General features: G+C 51.1%; 2 protein-coding genes across 3 annotated transcripts in view; both read right to left on the reverse strand.

Moving 5' to 3' along the window:
- klhl11 (kelch-like family member 11) overlaps window positions 1–8,007 on the reverse strand; it is a 32,395-nt gene extending 24,388 nt beyond the window's left edge. For both annotated transcript variants that reach the window (XR_011883948.1, XM_072249692.1), the window contains exon 1: window positions 7,594–8,007. Coding sequence is in view for 1 of the 2 variants with exons in the window: in XM_072249692.1 (XP_072105793.1) it covers window positions 7,594–7,979 (386 nt within the window). In the remaining variant the exon portion in view is untranslated. The remainder of the gene's footprint in view (window positions 1–7,593) is intronic.
- A 4,007-nt stretch (window positions 8,008–12,014) lies between these two features.
- Window positions 12,015–19,779, reverse strand: part of LOC140191849 (ATP-citrate synthase-like) — a 255,506-nt gene continuing 247,741 nt past the window's right edge. Inside the window, exons 24-25 of the mRNA XM_072249640.1 lie at window positions 18,861–18,937; window positions 12,015–13,595 (exon numbers count right to left, since the gene is read on the reverse strand). Coding sequence (XP_072105741.1) covers window positions 13,501–13,595; window positions 18,861–18,937 — 172 coding nt within the window. The 3' untranslated portion in view covers window positions 12,015–13,500. The remainder of the gene's footprint in view (window positions 13,596–18,860; window positions 18,938–19,779) is intronic.

The raw sequence follows: 19,779 nt of genomic DNA on the forward strand, positions 1-19,779 counted from the left end.
AGAGAAATTAGGGATAGTATCAATTCCAAAGAAGAAGCATACAAATTAGCCAGAGAAAGTGGCTCACCTGAGGACTGGGAGAAATTCAGAGTTCAGCAGAGGAGGACAAAGGGCTTAATTAGGAAGGGGAAAAAAGATTATGAGAGAAAACTGGCAGGCAACATAAAAACGGACTGTAAAAGCTTTTATAGATATGTAAAAAGGAAAAGACTGGTAAAGACAAATGTAGGTCCCCTGCAGACAGAAACAGGTGAATTGATTATGGGGAGCAAGGACATGGCAGACCAATTGAATAATTACTTTGGTTCTGTCTTCACTAAGGAGGACATAAATAATCTTCCAGAAATAGTAGAGGACAGAGGATCCAGTGAGATGGAGGAACTGAGCGAAATACATGTTAGTAGGGAAGTGGTGTTACGTAAATTGAAGGGATTGAAGGCAGATAAATCCCCAGGGCCAGATGGTCTGCATCCTAGAGTGCTTAAGGAAGTCGCCCAAGAAATAGTGAATGCATTAGTGATAATTTTTCAAAACTCGTTAGATTCTGGACTAGTTCCTGAGGATTGGAGGGTGGCTAATGTAACTCCATTTTTTAAAAAAGGAGGGAGAGAGAAACCGGGGAATTATAGACCGGTTAGCCTAACGTCGGTGGTGGGGAAACTGCTGGAGTCAGTTATCAAGGATGTGATAACAGCACATTTGGAAAGTGGTGAAATGATCGGACAAAGTCAGCATGGATTTGTGAAAGGAAAATCATGTCTGACGAATCTCATAGAATTTTTTGAGGATGTAACTAGTAGAGTGGATAGGGGAAAACCAGTGGATGTGGTATATTTGGATTTTCAAAAGGCTTTTGACAAGGTCCCACACAGGAGATTAGTGTGCAAACTTAAAGCACACAGTATTGGGGGTAAGGTATTGGTGTGGGTGGAGAATTGGTTAGCAGACAGGAAGCAAAGAGTGGGAATAAACGGGACCTTTTCAGAATGGCAGGCGGTGACTAGTGGGGTACCGCAAGGCTCAGTGCTGGGACCCCAGTTGTTTACAATATGTATTAATGACTTGGATGAGGGAATTAAATGCAGCATCTCCAAGTTTGCGGATGACACGAAGCTGGGTGGCAGTGTTAGCTGTGAGGAGGATGCTAAGAGGATGCAGGGTGACTTGGATAGGTTGGGTGAGTGGGCAAATTCATGGCAGATGCAATTTAATGTGGATAAATGTGAAGTTATCCACTTTGGTGGCAAAAATAGGAAAACAGATTATTATCTGAATGATGGCCGATTAGGAAAAGGGGAGGTGCAACGAGACCTGGGTGTCATTATGCACCAGTCATTGAAAGTGGGCATGCAGGTACAGCAGGCGGTGAAAAAGGCGAATGATATGCTGGCATTCATAGCGAGAGGATTCGAGTACAGGAGCAGGGAGGTACTACTGCAGTTGTACAAGGCCTTGGTGAGACCACACCTGGAGTATTGTGTGCAGTTTTGGTCCCCTAATCTGAGGAAAGACATCCTTGCCATAGAGGAAGTACAAAGAAGGTTCACCAGATTGATTCCTGGGATGGCAGGACTTTCATACGAAGAAAGACTGGATGAACTGGGCTTGTACTCGTTGGAATTTAGAAGATTGAGGGGGGATCTGATTGAAACGTATAAGATCCTAAAGGGATTGGACAGGCTAGATGCAGGAAGATTGTTCCCGATGTTGGGGAAGTCCAGAACGAGGGGCCACAGTTGGAGGATAGAGGGGAAGTCTTTTAGGACCGAGATTAGGAAAAACTTCTTCACACAGAGAGTGGTGAATCTGTGGAATTCTCTGCCACAGGAAACAGTTGAGGCCAGTTCATTGGCTATATTTAAGAGGGAGTTAGATATGGCCCTTGTGGCTACGGGGGTCAGGGGGTATGGAGGGAAGGCTGGGGAGGGGTCCTGAGTTGGATGATCAGCCATGATCATAATAAGTGGCGGTGCAGGCTCGAAGGGCCGAATGGCCTACTCCTGCACCTACTTTCTATGCTTCTATGTTTCAGGAGGTGGCGGTAAAGCTCTTTGCCAGCCGCAATAAGAGGTTCAGCGATTACTTTGCATTAGGCATGATTAGAGTAGTCAGAGCATGACTATGTTGTGTACGGGTCTGCTGCCCTCTCGCTGTAGTTCCCTGTGGTGGTGCCATTAGGCCATCTCCTCTCTCTGCTCTGCAGCTGGGAATGGGTCGACTACTGTTGTACTTGCAAAGAGTGCAGATGGATATGAATTACTGGCCACATCCTACTGGTCATGAGGATGATCACCCAACTTAGATTATGTTGGGAGCACCAAGATCGCAAGATACGCAGCTTTGGGTGGGAAGGAAGTGATCAGGCCGAGACTGTGGCTCTGTCTAATATAACCTGCGCTCCAGTGTGGTTTTATCCAGATATTTCTCCTGGCTATTTCCTTTACCTGGGGTAGATCTACTCTTTGGGCAAGGCCGTGCATCTGAAGAGGTGGTGGTGACTCAATAGGATGAAATGGCCCTAGTGTTTACCGATGGTTGACGGTACCGGTTGATAGGTTAATTGGTCACTGCAGATAGCCCCATGATCAGGCGAGGGTTAAATCGGGGATTGTGGGGTTGCTAGGCAGTGCGACTCGAAGGGCTGCAAACGCCCATTCCACATTTTATGTCAATGAATATGTAATGTGTGTGTGTGTGTGTGTGTGTGTGTGTGTGTGTGTGTGTGTGTACACGTGTCTGTGTGTGTGCACGTGTCTGTCTCTGTGTGTGTATTAGCTTTTTCTTATGTACTGCTGCTTCAAAAACAAATTTCACAACAAATGCCAGTGATATTAAACCTGATTCTGACTCTGTCTGTGGGCCCCTGGTTAAAAGCACATTTTATATGTTTAAAAACATGAACAATGCTCCCCACATTCCCGTTATTCACCGGTCCAGTCTTTGCACTTCCAATTCAATGTCCTGACTCTCAGCGTCATCCAGAGCCTTAGTCCAAGGTTGACCAGCAACAATTCCCACATTCAAGAGCAGCGATCAAGTGTTTGGGTAGACGTTCCCAGCAGTGCCATTTTAAAAATCTGGTTTCATTATGATAGAGCAGCCCCTTCTTCTGCTGGGTGCTGCCCCCTGGTGTTGGCTCCGAGGAAGAACAAGCTGGAACAGGACAACATCCCACTTTGCAGGACATGCCATTTAGGGACTTCAGCTATATTATATTCTTCTGACTGCATGCTTTCCGCTGTCATAACCACATTTGCTTTGCACTGTTGTTACTGTGTTTTGCACCCTGACCCCAGGGGAAAGCTGTTTCATTTGGCTATATATTGAATAATATTTGCATGGGCTAGATCAGTTTAATGCTGAGATTAAGTCACTGATGAGGGTCTCAACTGAAAGGGGAGCAGGTTCATCGGTGAAAGCAGACAATTAGCAACGTGATCCAAAGTACACCCCCTGGCCAAACGTCATCTTGCTCACTTCACCTGCTGAGTACCTCCAGCATTTCTTTTCAATTCCTCCCTGCACGAAATGTTTCTTATGTATGCCTCCTTCAATCTGCCCCGACCCGGGTGCTGAATCATCCACTCACAGTGATATTTTCACAGCACACATCCTCTCCAGAATAGCTGTGATATTACAGACACAAGAGGCCCTGCAGATGCTGAAATCCAAAGCAACACACACACCTTCTGGATAAGACCACAAAACCATTTATTTCACGCCTTTTTATATCTGTTTTTCAACTTAAACATGTTTCTGAAACTGCTGAAGCCTGCAATTTACAGCTTGGAGATCGACTGAGTGAAGTTTCCGAGCTCCAAGCCCGAAGCCTCGAAGCGAAGAAACCTTGAGATGGGATGCTAGCCGATGATCAACTCCATTTCTTCGACTGAAGCTTCTACTACTCGCCAATTAAAGCCACAATGAAGACTGAGACAGAGGCGAGCAAGTGTTCGGCCTCCCCCTTTGATCCCTCTGTTGCTGGAGGAGCCTGCGTGGCCCATCTCTGTGCCTGGAGGGTAAGCCTCAGCCCTCAAGCCGTGTCCCTCTCTTTCCATGATCTTGGAGGATGTTTCTGAGGGTTTGTGTTTATAGATTTGGACTGTGACCGGTGGACTTTTTCAATCTTACGGCTTTTGTATTCTGTGCTTACGCCTGCTTTCTCATTTTTGCGCAGGAGAGAGGGGGTTTGGAGGTCAAAGTTCTTGTTGCACTTTGTGCAGGGGAGGGAGTTTGGGGCGCTGATGATCATAACCATTTAACAACTACAGCACGGAAACAGGCCATCTCGGCCCTCCTAGTCCGTGCCGAACGCTTACTCTCACCTCGTCCCATAACCCTCATGCACTCAGCCCATAACCCTCCATTCCTTTCCTGTCCAAATAGCTGTCCAATTTTGTTTTTTGAAACGACAACATCGAACCTGCCTCAACCACTTCTGCTGGAAGCTCGTTCCACACAGCTACCACCCTCTGAGTAAAGAAGTTCCCCCTCATGTTACCCCTAAACTTTTGTCCCTTAGCTCAAAAATGCAAATAAAAGAACTCTTAGAAAAGTTCACAAATATATGAAAAATAATGAGATGGGCTTTATGGGAGTGAAAGGATGGTTTAATCATGGAGTGCTGTACATTTACTTTGGTCAGCAAAACATTGAGGGAAGAAGGACCCTGACTTACTGTGCTGTACCCAGAAATTCTATGCTTTATATCATAAATTCACTTTAACCCAATCTCTAATTATTAGTTTACTTTCCTACATCCCACCCGCAAGTTCTCTATTAACCATCTTCATCTCCTCCCCCCCACCAGTTCCATTCACGCACTACACACAAACAGTGGTGCTGGAAAGTTTGCGAACCCTGAAAAACCCCCACCATTTCTGCATCAATACGACCCAAAATATGACCAGATTTTGCTGCCATTCATTTTTTTGTGCCGCGGGGGGGGTGGGTTTGCTGCTTTTCTTTGAATGACTTCCACGGTTTCTCTGTGTCACGTGACTATCTGGAGAAGACGAATCTTTGGGTTGTGTGAAGCACACATACATTGATAATAAATAAGTCTTTGAACAAAATGCAGTAGGGATTCAGCAGGTCAGCCAGCATCTACAGAAAGGAAGGGGGAAGATGTCAGAGTAAAAAGGTGGTGGGGGGAGGAGGAAAAGCTAGAAGATGATAGGTGAAGCCAGTTTATGGGGGGGTGGGGGTTTGAAATAAGGAGCTGGGAGGTTGGAAAAGGCAAAGGGTTGGAGAAGGAGGAATCGGATAGGAGAGGAGAGTGGACCGTGGGAGAAATGGAAGAAGCTGGAACACCAGGGAGAGGTGAGGAGGAAAGGGAAGAGGTCGGAGTTGGTACTTCAAGAAGAGGGAAGAGGGAAGAGGAATGCACTGTCATACTGCAGATCTTGTGAAACCACTAAGTGACTGCTAAGCTCCACCTGCATTTGCAAGTACCAATGCATTCCACTTAGCTCAATGACGATGGAAAAGCACCGGAGTTTCTAGACGCAGCGTGGAGAGCATTCTAACTGGCTGCATCACTGTCTGGTATGGCGGGCAAGGGGGAGGGGGTTTAAAGGCACAGATTCAAAATAAGCTGCAGAGAACTGAACAGTCATGGGCAGTCATCCTCCCCAGCACCCAGGATATCTTCAAAAGGCGATGCCCCAAAAAGGACCCCCATCACCCAGGACGTGCCCTCTTCTCATTGCTACCATCAGCAAGGAGGAACAGGAACCTAAAGGCACACACTCGACAATTCAGGACCAGCTCCTACCATCTGATTTCTGAATGGACATTGAACCCATGAACACTATCCTTATTCTTGCACTACTAACCTTTTTTAATACTGTAATTTACAGATTTTATTATAATGTATCGCAATGTACTGTAGCTGCAAAACAACAACTTTCATGACATCTGCCAGAGATGGGGTGGGGGCAGTTTAAAGGTGATATGAGGGGCAAGTTGTTTTTTTCTTATGCCAGTGCTTGGTTACCTAGGGTAGTCGTGGAACGTGGCAATTTGGTGGAGTTGAAGACAGACAGATGTCTATGAGAGAAACGGATGATACTACAAGAGGAGTGAATACCCTGCCACCAGGACAGAGAGATGAATACTGTTTACCTGTGGCTTCGCATTACCTAGACTTTGAATGACAGGTTGTTAACTTGTTTGTGGTAATAATTTGTTTTATCTGCTGCGTGTGATCCATGTTGCGTGGGTGCGCCGTGGTCCGGGAAGAAGTTGGTTTGTTTGGTTCTATCTATATATATGTATGTACAATCAGGTAAAGATAAACTTGAACCCGAAGGCATTTAGTACAAATCAGATTCAAGATCAGTGTGGCCTGCGCCAAATGGCCTGTCCAGAGCTGTAACATTCTGTGTTCAGTCCCTCAACCCACTCCATTAAAAACAACCCACACACCCCGTCCCAGAAAGCCCTAACCTTGCTCCTTCAACCAGTAAAGCCCTTCCCTCTCTAGTCCCTCAACAATGAAATCCCTAGTCCCAGTCCCACAACCCAATGAAATTCAGCTCCCCAACCCTCAGCCAATTAAACCCCTAACCATCCAGTCCCACAGCCAATGAAATTCAGCTGCCCAGCCCCTCAACCAATGAAACCCCTAACCGTTCAGTCCCACAGCCAATGAGATTCAGCTGCCCAGCCCCTCAACCAATGAAACCCCTAACCGTCCAGTCCCACAGCCAATGAAATTCAGCTGCCCAGCCCCTCAACCAATGAAACCCCGCTCCCAAACCCTCAGCCAATGAAGCCCCTGATGCCCCAGTCCCTCAGCCAATGAAGCCCCTGATGCCCCAGTCCCTCAGCCAATGAAACTCCTGATACCGCGGCCCCTCAGCCAATGAAACCCCTGATGCCCCAGTCCCTCAGCCAATGAAACCTGATACCCTGGTCCCTCAGCCAATGAAGCCCCTGATACCGCGGCTCCTCAGCCATTGAAACCCCTCATACCTCAGCCAATGAAGCTCCTGATGCCCCAGTCCCTCAGCCAATGAAGCCCCTGATGCCCCAGTCCCACAGCCAATGAAGCACCTGATACCCCAGTTCCTCAGCCAGTGAAACCCGATAGCCCAGTCCCTCAGCCAATGAAACTACTGATACCCCAGTCCCTTAGCCAATGAAACCCCCGATACCCCAGTCCCTCAGCCAATGAAACCCCCAATACCCCAGTCCCTCAGCCAATGAAACCCCCGATACCCCAGACCCTCAGCCAATGAAGCCCCCGATACCGCGGTCCCCCAGCCAGTGAAACCCCTCATGCCCCAGTCCCTCAGCCAATGAAACCCGATATCCCAATCCCTCAGCCAATGAAACCACTGATACCCCAGTCCCTCAGCCAATCAAACCCCGGATACCCTAGTCCCTCAGCCAATGAAGCCCCCGATACCGCGGCCCCTCAGCCAATGAAACCCCTCATGCCCCAGTCCCTCAATGAAGCCCCTGTTGCCCCATTCCTTCAGCCAATGAAACTACTGATACCCCAGTCCTTCAGCCAATGACACGGCTGCTCCTCAGCCCCGTCAGCCAATCAGATCGGCGCGGCCCGGCCCAGCCCGAGGCGCTCACCTGTCGGCCAGCTCCAGCACTTCGTGGACGGTGCCGGTGCAGACGCGGATGGCGCCGGTGTACATGTACTGGATGACGGCCTCGACGGTGTCGGGGTCGGGGCCGGGCTGGGTGCTCCAGTTGCGCATCTCCACCCGCTCGGAGCGCGACTCCTCGAAGTTGCCGCCGAGCAGCGGCTCGAAGTACTCGGTGGCGGCGGCCAGCACCGAGCGGTGGGCGCGGAACTCGCGGCCCCCCACCGACAGCGTCAGGTCGCAGAAGAGGCCGCGCTTCCGCTGCTCGTTCTGCCGGCGCGACAGCTCCAGGCAGTGGCTCTTCGAGTCGAAGTAATCGGCCTCGTCGTCGGCGTCACCGCCGCCGCCTTCCCCGGTCGGAGCCTCCGCCATCGCTGGTCCTCCAACCGCCCGCCTTTTGCTTACGTCACCCCTTGCTGACGTCACCGCCTCTGCGGGCTACGTCACCGATTCCTGCGCAGCCCGCCAGCCCTGCCCTGTTCGAAACTTTCGCCCGAAGTTAGTGTTAGTTATCCGGGGGGGAGGGGGGGAAAAATTTCCTTCGCAAGATAAATAAAGTCGGGCAGTAGAATCTTCGCCAAAACTACCCATGCACACAGAGCCGACAACTAGTGAGACAGGCAGTGGAATCTTCTCCAAAACTACCCGTGCACACAGAGCCGACAACGAGTGATCCAGCAGTGGAATCTTCTCCAAAACTACCCGTGCACACAGAGCCGACAACTAGTGAGACAGGCAGTGGAATCTTCTCCAAAACTACCCGTGCACACAGAGCCGACAACTAGTGATCCAGCAGTGGAATCTCCAAAACTACCCGTGCACACAGAGCCGACAACTAGTGAGACAGGCAGTGGAATCTTCTCCAAAACTACCCGTGCACACAGAGCCGACAACTAGTGATCCAGCAGTGGAATCTCCAAAACTACCCGTGCACACAGAGCCGACAACTAGTGAGACAGGCAGTGGAATCTTCTCCAAAACTACCCGTGCACACAGAGCCGACAACGAGTGATCCAGCAGTGGAATCTCCAAAACTACCCATGCACACAGAGCCGACAACTAGTGAGACAGGCAGTGGAATCTTCTCCAAAACTACCCGTGCACACAGAGCCGACAACGAGTGATCCAGCAGTGGAATCTTCTCCAAAACTACCCGTGCACACAGAGCCGACAACGAGTGAGACAGGCAGTGGAATCTTCTCCAAAACTACCCGTGCACACAGAGCCGACAACGAGTGATCCAGAAGTGGAATCTCCAAAACTACCCGTGCACACAGAGCCGACAACTAGTGAGACAGGCAGTGGAATCTTCTCCAAAACTACCCGTGCACACAGAGCCGACAACTAGTGAGACAGGCAGTGGAATCTCCAAAACTACCCGTGCACACAGAGCCGACAACTCGTGATACAGGCAGTGGAATCTTCTTCAAAACTACCCGTGCACACAGAGCCGACAACTAGTGAGACAGGCAGTGGAATCTCCAAAACTACCCATGCACACAGAGCCGACAACTAGTGAGACAGGCAGTGGAATCTCCAAAACTACCCGTGCACACAGAGCCGACAACTAGTGATACAGGCAGTGGAATCTTCTTCAAAACTACCCGTGCACACAGAGCCGACAACTAGTGAGACTAGTGTGACTGACGGTAGTGAAAACCGAGAGGAAACTGCTGGCATAACGAAGGAAGCCCTGAACACCCCCAGAGACGCAGGACCTTCATCGCTGGCCTAAACGCCGGCGGCGTTTGTTGTTACGGGACAATTTAGAATGACCCAATTAACCGACTAACCAGTCCGTCTTGGGACTGTGGGAGTAAACTGGAGCACCCGGAGGCAACCCAATTTTCATGAGGAGAATGTGCAGACAGCAGCGGGAATTGAACCCGGGCCGCCGGTCGTGTAGAACACAGCGCTAACCACAACACCACTGTGCTGCCCCAATCTATTTATTCGGGAGGTACTCACATACACAACTGAATAGGAATAAAAAAGTTTTAGTCCAGTTTTAGTCTTGGTTTGTCCTGTGTTTCTTGTGACATCATCCTGGAGGAACGTTGTATCATTTTTTAACGCATGCATTTCTAAATGACAATAAACAACGACTGGGTGTCCTCATAATCTAAACAAGACAGTGATTCTGATGGTGCAAATGAAAGATATCGCAGGATTATGTATACGCGATTCAGCCTGTCTGGTTCTGTAGTGTTGTCATAGACAGGGGACAAGTTCCCACTACTTATTGATCGCTCCCAATAGGGTACGCTTCAAATAGCTCCCGGCCTTCACGTGTGGTTTAGCTACTAAGCCCGGTGGAACCGTTTCTACTGACAGAAGAAGGGGCAAAGGCGGGTCACTGGCGCCTTAAAACCAGTCGCTCCGGGAAGATGGGGCTCGTCAGCCGCGGCTGGCAGCTCATCTAGGAGAAGGAAAACTCTGATCTCAAACTTCCATTGTGGCTACACCCACTCACGCGGGAGGCTCCGGGATTAAACCCCGAGGGGAACAATCCGGAGCTGGAGTCCCTGAGGCAGTCCTATGTTCAGTTCAACACTGACTGGCAACTCCTGGTGCCAAACCGTATCCGGCTCTGTCGTTCCTTTGGGTTCATCAGCTGCGTGGGGAGGGGGAGCCTGCCACACGGACAACTGTCCGCTCTCAGTATCGTACCGCATGGCTGGCATAACATCCACGGACGGCCCTGACCGACAGAGGTCTCTACCAAGAACAAAATTGATGCTACCCTACGTAGCATCCACACCAGGACCACCAGACTCAAAAACAGTGACTTTCCCCCAAGCAGTGAGGCTGGTCAACACCTCCACCCACTGACCCACCCCCCTTTACCTCCAATCACCCACTGACCCACCCGTCCTCACCCTCAATCACCCACCGACCCACCCCTCCACACACCCATTCACCCACCGACCCACCCTTCCACACCCCCCCGATCACCCACTGACCCACCCCTCCACACCCCCAATCAACCACTGACCCCCTCTCCACACCCCCAATCACCCACTGACCCACCCCTCCACACCCCCAATCAACCACTGACCCCCTCTCCACACCCCCAATCACCCACTGACCCACCCCTCCACACCCCCAATCACCCACTGACACACCCCTCCACACACCCAATCACCCACTGGCCCATCCCTCCACACACCCAATCACCCACCGACCCACCCCTCCGCACCCTCGATCACCCACCGACCCACCCCTCCGCACCCCCGATCACCCACCGACCCACCCCTCCACACCCCCGATCACCCACCGACCCACCCCTCCACACCCCCGATCACCCACCGACCCACCACTCCACACCCCCGATCACCCACCGACCCACCCCTACACACCCCCGATCACCCACCGACCCACCCCTACACACCCCCAATCACCCACCGACCCACCCCTACACACCCCCAATCACCCACCGACCCACCCCTACACACCCCCTATCACCCACCGACCCACACCCCCAATCACCCAGTGACCCACTCCTCCACACCCCCAATCACCCACCGACCCACCCCTCCACATCCCCAATCACCCACCGACCCACCCCTCCACACCCCCAATCACCCACCGACCCACCCCTCCACACACCCAATCACCCTCTGACCCACCCCTCCACACCCCCAATCACCCACCGACCCACCCCTCCACACCCCCAATCACCCACCGAGCCACCCCTCCACACCCCCAATCACCACTACTTTATCATTCCTGTCAGAGTCCGTCACTTTATGGACACGCAATCAATCTGTGTGTGTAAACTATCTCATGTATTTATATTTTTTGTGTTTTTTGAATTATGTTCTTTATCTTTTTGTGTGTTTCCTTGCCCTCCATCGAATCCGGAGTAACAATTATTTCGTTCCCCTTTACACTGGAAATGACATTAAACAATCTCCGAATCTGATATGCAGCTGAGGTGATAAGCTTTTGAGGCAAAGAGTGTGCAGACCCAAGAGGCAAGTTCCACCGCGAGGTAAATAAACCACACAGACAAAAGCCGAAGCCAATAAGTTACATACTTTAATTTATACTAAGATACTGACACGTTTTGGGACGATAGGTCGAGGCGTAGCATCCTTGCAGAAAACCCGTCAGGCAGCGCACATAGCAGAAGTACCGGTTTACCTTCGAGGGGAAGACAGCTTTCATTGATCCCACCCTGCCGTTCCCTTCAGCAGGAATTTCATTTCATCCCCAATCTGCTAATTTTTTTTTAGAAGGACCAAGCGCGGCAAATCCGTAAATCACACAGAACAGGCAGGAGGTGCCGTTCTTAAATAGTTGCACATAAGCACAGTTACTACAACACGTGGAACTCAGCACGGTAAAAGGGTCGGGATGGAACAGCACGGCAGACCCCCGAGGGAAGGTGTGGTTTTTTTGGGGGGGGGGGGGGTCAACACTCTGGCTGAACGGCGGCCGGCAAAACGCGTCGCCGCTGGTCAGCAGAGCGACGCGAAAACAGCGTTCTCAGCGGACAAGACACTCGGCAGGACGTCCCACCGCCCACCACTTTAGTGGAGGTGTTTCGACCGCACAGAATAAAAAGGACTGGCGTCTGTATCAAGGCAGCCAAGAAGGAAACTTCCTGCAGGAGATCATCAAACACACACACACAAACGCTGGAGGATCTCAGCCGATCAGGCAGCGTCTACGGAGGGGAATAAATAGTCGACATTTCAGGCCAAGACTCTTCTTCAGGACGCAGGAAGGGGGCCTATCAACCCAAAAATAAGAACGTGGGGGCGGAGGACAAGCTGGCAGGTGACAGGTGAGGGGGGAGGTGGGTGGGGGACGGATGAACTAAGAGGCTGAGAGGTGGAAAAGTTTAAAGGTCTTGATAAAGGAACTTTGATAGAAGAGAGTGGGCCGTGGGAGAAAGGGAGGCGCTGGGCAGGCAAGGAGAAGGGGTAAGAGGGGAGCCAGAATGGGGAATTGGATTTCCCCTCCATAGATGCCGCCGGATCTGCTGGATTCCCCAGATTTCAAGCGTCTGCAGATTCTCCCGTGTCTACGATCTACGGCGAGCATCCGTCAGGCTTTCAGTTTTTTCTTAAAGGATTCACGATCTTTCCCGACAAGCAAACACGAGGCAGCTGCCACCAGCACACCTCTCACGAAGCAACTGGGCCGCGGCGGGGGGAAGAAAGCAGGAAGGACACGAGGGCCGCGCTCTCGGAAGCCTACGGGCGACCCAGGACAAGGTGGCGCGAACCGGCAGCTGAAGAATGGGAAGACACCAGAGGCAAACGCAAATTGAGATGTCGTAACCTTTCCCCCCACCGCCCCGGGAAGGCGGCTACACCTGGCTCAGGTGTACCCGCCTGACTTCTCAGGGCTCGGGAATCCCGACACCAAGGGACAGACAGAAAACACACACTTCATCTGAGATTTTTGGCCCCCAAAACGGTTAAACGTCGCCAAAGAACCGAGGAATCGCCCGCCCCTGCTCCCACCCGGGGGTCTGCTGCGTTCCCCGTGGAGAAGGGTCGCACTACCACCACTGGTTCTAGGCTGGCCGCCACAGCGTCTGGAAAGCTGCGTGCGCGCACCCACGCCAAGCCCGGCCTCAAGATACCCCCGTTCCCCTCATGGGTTCACCAGCAGCACGCCTACAATTAATTAATCGTTAAAAGGGACACCGCCAAAGTTTTACAGAGGGGGCAAAAAGTTCCCCTCCCCCTCCTCCCTCTCGACCTTCTCCTACCCCCCTCCCTCTCGTTACGGGAAGAGCTCCAGTGCAAAGGAAGCGATGGGAAAAGACACCTTTCGGGGTTGGGTTTGAATGAAAATGGGGGTGGGGGGAGAGGGGGGAGAGGGGGGAGAGATGTTGTTTCTGCACCAAGACCCCTTTCTTTGCCACCCCTGGCGTTCACATGGTCATGTGCTCGGGTAAAACGTACGAGATGTCGTCCCAAGGGTGCCGGTACAGACCCTGCTTCAGTCGCTTCTGGTCCAGGTAGTGTCCTAGAGAAATTTAAAGGGCACATGAGTGAGCACAATCCTTCGGGTAATGGGGCTGTAATACACCCACAGGCACGCACACCCACCCACCCCATGACGCGTGACCGGCAGGTTCAAGTTTACCATCATTCAACCTCACGCAGGTTTTTAATCCAGAGGCTGGGTGGGAACATGAGCCGTACACGGGTTCTAAAGATTATGAGGGGGTAGAGAGGGGGGTAAATACCAGCAGGCTTTCCCACCCGTCCCCCACCACAGAGGTTGGGTGAGACGAGAGCCAGAGGTCACAGGTTAAGGGTGAAAGGTGAAATGTTTAAAGGGAACAAGAGGGGGGAGCCTCTTCTCTCGGTGAGACTGTGCAACAAGCTTCTGGCGCGATTGGTGGACGGGGGTTCGATTTCGACATTCGAGGGGGATTTGGACAGGTACGCAGATGGGAGGGGTACGGAGAGCGAAGGTCTATGCAGCTAGTCAGAGTAATAGTCCAGCATGGACAAGATGGGCCAAAGGGACTGTAATCGTGTTCTCTGACTCAGTGCACAGGGAGCTCAAGGATGTGATGTTGAGGCCTTGTAAGGCGCCCGTGAGGTCTCACTTGGGAGCATTGCGAGTAGTTTTGGGGCCTCTTCTCTGAGAAAGGACACAGAGAGTCCAGAGGGCGTTCACCAGAACAATCCCAGGAATGAAAGCATTAACGGGCCAGGAACGTCTGATGGCTCTGGACCTCCGCTCACCGTAATTCTTGACCTCAGTGAAACCTATCGAACAGTGAAAGGCCTCGATAAAGTAGATGTGGAGTGGATGTTTCCTATAGTGGGGGGAGTCCAGGACCAGAGGGCACAGATAGAGTGGATGTGGAGAGAATGTTTCCTATAGTGGGAGAGTCGAGGACCAGAGGACACAGATAGAGTGGATGTGGAGAGTATGTTCCCTATAGTGGGGGGAGTCTAGGACCAGGGGACACAGATAGAGTGGATGTAGAGAGGATGTTTCCTGTAGTCGGGGAGTCTAGGACCAGAGGGCACAGATAGAGTGGATGTGGAGAGGATGTTTCCTATACTGGGAGAGTCTAGGACCAGAGGACACAGATAGAGTGGATGTGGAGAGGATGTTTCCCATGGTGGGAGAGTCCAAGACCAGAACAGAGGGGCTTTCTTTTAGACCGGAGATGAGGAGGAACCTCTTTAGCCAGCGAGTGGTGAACCTGTGGAAATCTTTGCCACAGGCAGCGGTGGAGGCCAGGTCTTTATGTATGCTTAAGGCAGAGGTTGATAAGATTCTTGACTGGTCAGGGCATGAAGGGACACGGGAGCGAAGGCAGGAGATCGGGGCTGAGAGGAAAAATTGATCAGCCATGGTGAAACAGCCTCGGAATAGTGGGACGACCATTTAGAACGGAGATGAGGAGGAATTTTTTTTAGCTAGAGGGTGGTGAATCTGTGGAATTCGTTGCCACAGGCGGCCAGGTATACATAAGGCAGAGGTTGATAGGTTCCTGACTGGTCAGGGCATGAAGGGATACAGGGAGGAGGCAGGAAACTGGGGCAGGGAGGGAAATGGGATCAGCCACGATGAAATGGCGGATCCGACTCAAAGGGCCAAATGGGCCAAATTCTGCTCCTGTATCTTATGGTCCTACACAGCTAAACAAAACACCGTTCCTCTGGGGCCAGGGTGTAAAACACTCTGCATAGTGACACACAGCACATAGAGTTACGATCCAGCACGTACAGTCACAAAAACAGTGGGAAAAACAGGAAAACAGATTATTATCTGAATGGTGGCCAATTAGGAAAAGGGGAGGTGCAACGAGACCTGGGTGTCATTATACACCAGTCATTGAAAGTGGGTATGCAGGTACAGCAGGCGGTGAAAAAGGCGAATGGTATGCTGGCATTCATAGCAAGAGGATTCGAATACAGGAGCAGGGAGGTACTACTGCAGTTGTACAAGGCCTTGGTGAGACCACACCTGGAGTATTGTGTGCAGTTTTGGTCCCCTAATCTGAGGAAAGGCATTCTTGCCATAGAGGGAGTACAAAGAAGGTTCAGCAGATTGATTCCTGGGATGGCAGGACTTTCATATGATGAAAGACTGGATCGGCTAGGCTTATACTCGCTGGAATTTAGAAGATTGAGGGGGGATCTGATTGAAACATATAAAATCCTAAAGGGATTGGACAGGCTAGATGCAGGAAGATTGTTGCCGATGTTGGGGAAGTCCAGAACGAGGGGTCACAGTTTGAGGATAAAGGGGAAGCCTTTTAGGACCGAGATGAGGAAAAACTTCTTCACAGAGAGAGTGGTGAATCTGTAGAATTCTCTGCCACAGGAAACAGTTGAGGCCAGTTCATTGGCTATATTTAAGAGGGAGTTAGATATGGCCCTTGTGGCTAAAGGGATCAGGGGGTATGGAGAGAAGGCAGGTACAGGGTTCTGAGTTGGACTATCAGCCATGATCGTACTGAATGGTGGTGCAGGCTCGAAGGGCCGAATGGCCTACTCCTGCACCTATTTTCTATGTTTCTATGAGATTAAGGGAGCTAGGGTTTTACTCTCTGGAGAGAAGGAGAATAAGAGGAGACATGATAGAGGTGTACAAGATAATAAGAGGAACGGATAGCCTGGTGTATCTGCCTGTACCGACACCCCCCGGCAGTGCGTCCCACACACCCACCAGCTCTGTGTAAAAAAAAACTACCTCCAGCACCCCCCGCTACACCTTCCTCCAATCTCTTCAAAATTATGGCCCCTCGTGTCAGCCACTTGCACACTGGGGAAAAGTCTCTGGCTGTCCACTCGATCTATGCTTCTTATCATCTTGTACATCTCCGGCAATGAGCTCAGTGGAAAAAACCTGCTGGGATTTACCTCCTCATAATTCTGTATACCCCTATCAAAAGGCGAGAGGAGAGAGAGCAGCGCGCCGCGCATGCTCAGCTCTCCGGTGGAAAATGATGTCCTATCTGTTAAGTAGGGGCCGTGGACAATTCTGATTTGATGGAGAATGGACGTGAAAGCACAGAGGAACATCTGGAGAAATTTCTGAAACGCCCGTTCGCTGCTGTCGTTACTGTGCGGTCGGGAATCTTTCGGAGGGTAGGCCTCAAAATCCCCGGCCTTGCCTGCTTTTGGCGACCGAGAAGGAGGTCGAATCGATCGGACAGAGATGGTGCTCAGTACTCGGTGTCGGAGGCTCGGAGTTTTCGGATGACTCAGAGTCGGATTGTGGTTGGGTATGGCAGGGAGAGTTTTTCTTCCCTCTCCCGTCTGCGTGAGATGTGGGACATTTGAGAGACTTTGAACTTTTACTGTGCTCGTGGACTTCTTCATCAAGTTATGGTATTGTTACACTGTTGTAACTATATGTTATAATTATGTGGTTTTGTCAGTATACTCCCCGCCCCTGTCCCCTCCCACTCCCGCGGGAGAAGAACCCTATACTGTGGTCCTTCCCCACCGGGCCCTCGCGGTGGCTGCACCCAGTTTCAGTGCGTCCCTCAGCACGTACTCCTGCAGCCGCGGATGTGCCAGTCGGCAGCACTCTCCCACGGAGATCTCCACGTGCTGGTTAGACCATCCAGTTCCCGGCCGACCGAAGAGCGTCTCTCACCGACTGTTTACCACAGGTCCTGCCTGGCCTGCTGAGTTCCTCCAGCACTTTGCGCACGCTGCTTGGGTTTCTGGCATCTGCGGATTTTCTCTTGTTTGTCAATGACAGACTGCGCCAACTCGGGCACTCAACCGGTGTGCAAAAAGCCTTTCTCTAAAAACTCAGGCCCTCTAGTCCCGGCAACACCCTTGTAACTGTTCTCTGCGCTCTTTCCATCTTATTGACATCCATTGCGGGGGAGGAGGAGATAGCGGCGCGACGCAGAGAGCGCAGCTCTCCGGTGAAATGATATCGTATTTGTAAGTAGGATGCCGTGCACAATTCTGATTTGATGGAGACAGATGTGAGAAGGCACAGAGGAACACCTGGAGAAACTTCTGAAATGCCCGGTTCGCTGCCGCTGCTACTGTGTGATCGAGAATCTCCGGAGGGAAGGCCTTAAAATCCCCGGCTTTGCCTGCTGCTGGTGACCGAGGTTGGGGTCGAAGCATTCGGCAGAGATGGTGTCGGAGGGCTGGTCAGAGGCTCGAAGTTTTCAGATGACTCAGAGTCGGACTGTGGTCAGGCATGGCAGGGAGAGTTTTCTTCCTTCTCCCGTCTGCGTGAGATGTGGGACTTTCGAGAGACTTTGAACTTTTTTTTTTACTGTGTTCATGGCCTGTTCTTCATCAAGTTATGGTATTGTTGCACTGTTGTAACTGTATGTTATAACTAGCAACACACATCAAAGTTGCTGGTGAACGCAGCAGGCCAGGCAGCATCTCTAGGAAGAGGTACAGTCGACGTTTCGGGCCAAGACCCTTCATGTGAACATTGACTTCTCTAATTTCCGCTAATGCCCCACCTCCCCCTTGTACCCCATCCGTTATTTATTTATATACACACATTCTTTCTCTCTCTTTCCTTTTTCTCCCTCTGTCCCTCTCACTATACCCTTTGCCCATCCTCTGGGTTCCCCCCCCCCCCCCCACTTTTCCTTCTTCCTGGGCCTCCTGTCCCATGATCCTCTCATATCTCTTTTGCCAATCACCTGTCCAGCTCTTGGCTCCATCCCTCCCCCTCCTGTCTTCTCCTATCATTTTGGATCTCCTCCTCCCCCTCCCACTTTCAAATCTCTTACTAGCTCTTCTTTCAGTTAGTCCTGACGAAGGGTCTCGGCCCGAAACGTCAACTGTACCTCTTCCTAGAGATGCTGCCTGGCCTGCTGCGTTCACCAGCAACTTTGATGTGTGTTGCTTGAATTTCCAGCATCTGCAGAATTCCTGTTGTTTGCAATATGTTATAACTATGTGGTTTTTGTTAGTTTTTCAGTCTTGGTCTGTCCTGTGTTTCTGTAATATCACACCAGAGGAATATTGTATCATTTCTTAATGCATGCGTTACTAAATGACAATAAAAGAAGACTGCGTGTCCTCATAACCTAATCTAATCTTCCCCGTAGGTAGGGATACGCCTTCAACATGACGTCCCAGCTCCTGAAAAATGGTGAAAGGGAGATGGAGGCTGCAAAGTGATGTGGGCGGATTAACTGGAACTCTGACTTAAGGAAGGAAAACCAGAGTAATTCTCCACAAAGGGAAGAGCAAGGGATCGGTGAAAAACCAAAACAATTTAAAATGGTGAAAGTGTACGGTTTAATAGCTCAAGCTAACTCACCAATAAAACCCATACTCCGGCCGAGAACGAAGATTCCATTAAGAGCTCCGATCTCCACGTACTCATCAGCTTCCTCCCTGCACAGAGCAACCAGATTATCAGTCAGTAAAAGGCCTCAGACCTCATTCGGGTGCGGGGTCGGACCGCAGGCGAAGTCCTTGCAGAGGCGGGGGCACGCTCTTGGCACAGAAACGCCGGAGGGACTCGGCAGGCCGGGCAGCACCCACGCAGAAGGGTGAACAGTCGACGTTTCAGGCCCAGGCCCTTTGTCAGGACTGGAGAGATAAAGGTGAGAACACAGAGGAAGTTCAAGGTGGTAGGTGAGAGGTGGAACCGGGAGAGAGGGGGATTTCCAGCACCTGCAGGTTTTCTCTTGTTTGTATATACTTCTTACTGTAATTCACAGTTTTTTTATTAGGTACTGCAATGTACCACTGCTATATAACAACAAATCACACAACAGGTGCCGGTGATATTAAACCCAATTCTGCCGATGCTGGAAATCCAGAGAAACACATACCCACAACTAGAAGGACTAGAAGAGCTGAGACGGCCTGTTTCCGTGCTGTAATTGTTAATATGGTTAAATGTTAAAAGGCTGGAGGAACTCAGCTGGTCAGGCAGCATCTACAGAGAGGAATACACAGTCGACGTTTCGGGCCAAGACCCATCTTCAGGACTGGACTGGCAAGGGGGTGGGAGAATTATCCAGAATAAGGAAGCCGGGGGGCAGGGGATGGAGGCTAGCTGGAAGGTGATAGGCGAAGACAGGTTGGAGGGGAAGGAATCTGACAGGAAAGTGGACTGTGGGAGAAAGGGATGGAGGAAGAGCAGCAGGGGGAGATGTTAAGCAAGCGCGAAGAGGGAATAGTACAGGAGGGGTTGGGGGAAGGAATTTCTTTTCATACTGGAAGGAGAA

Source organism: Mobula birostris, chromosome X (assembly GCF_030028105.1).
Source record: "Mobula birostris isolate sMobBir1 chromosome X, sMobBir1.hap1, whole genome shotgun sequence".
In the NCBI taxonomy this organism is placed as follows: domain Eukaryota; kingdom Metazoa; phylum Chordata; class Chondrichthyes; order Myliobatiformes; family Myliobatidae; genus Mobula; species Mobula birostris.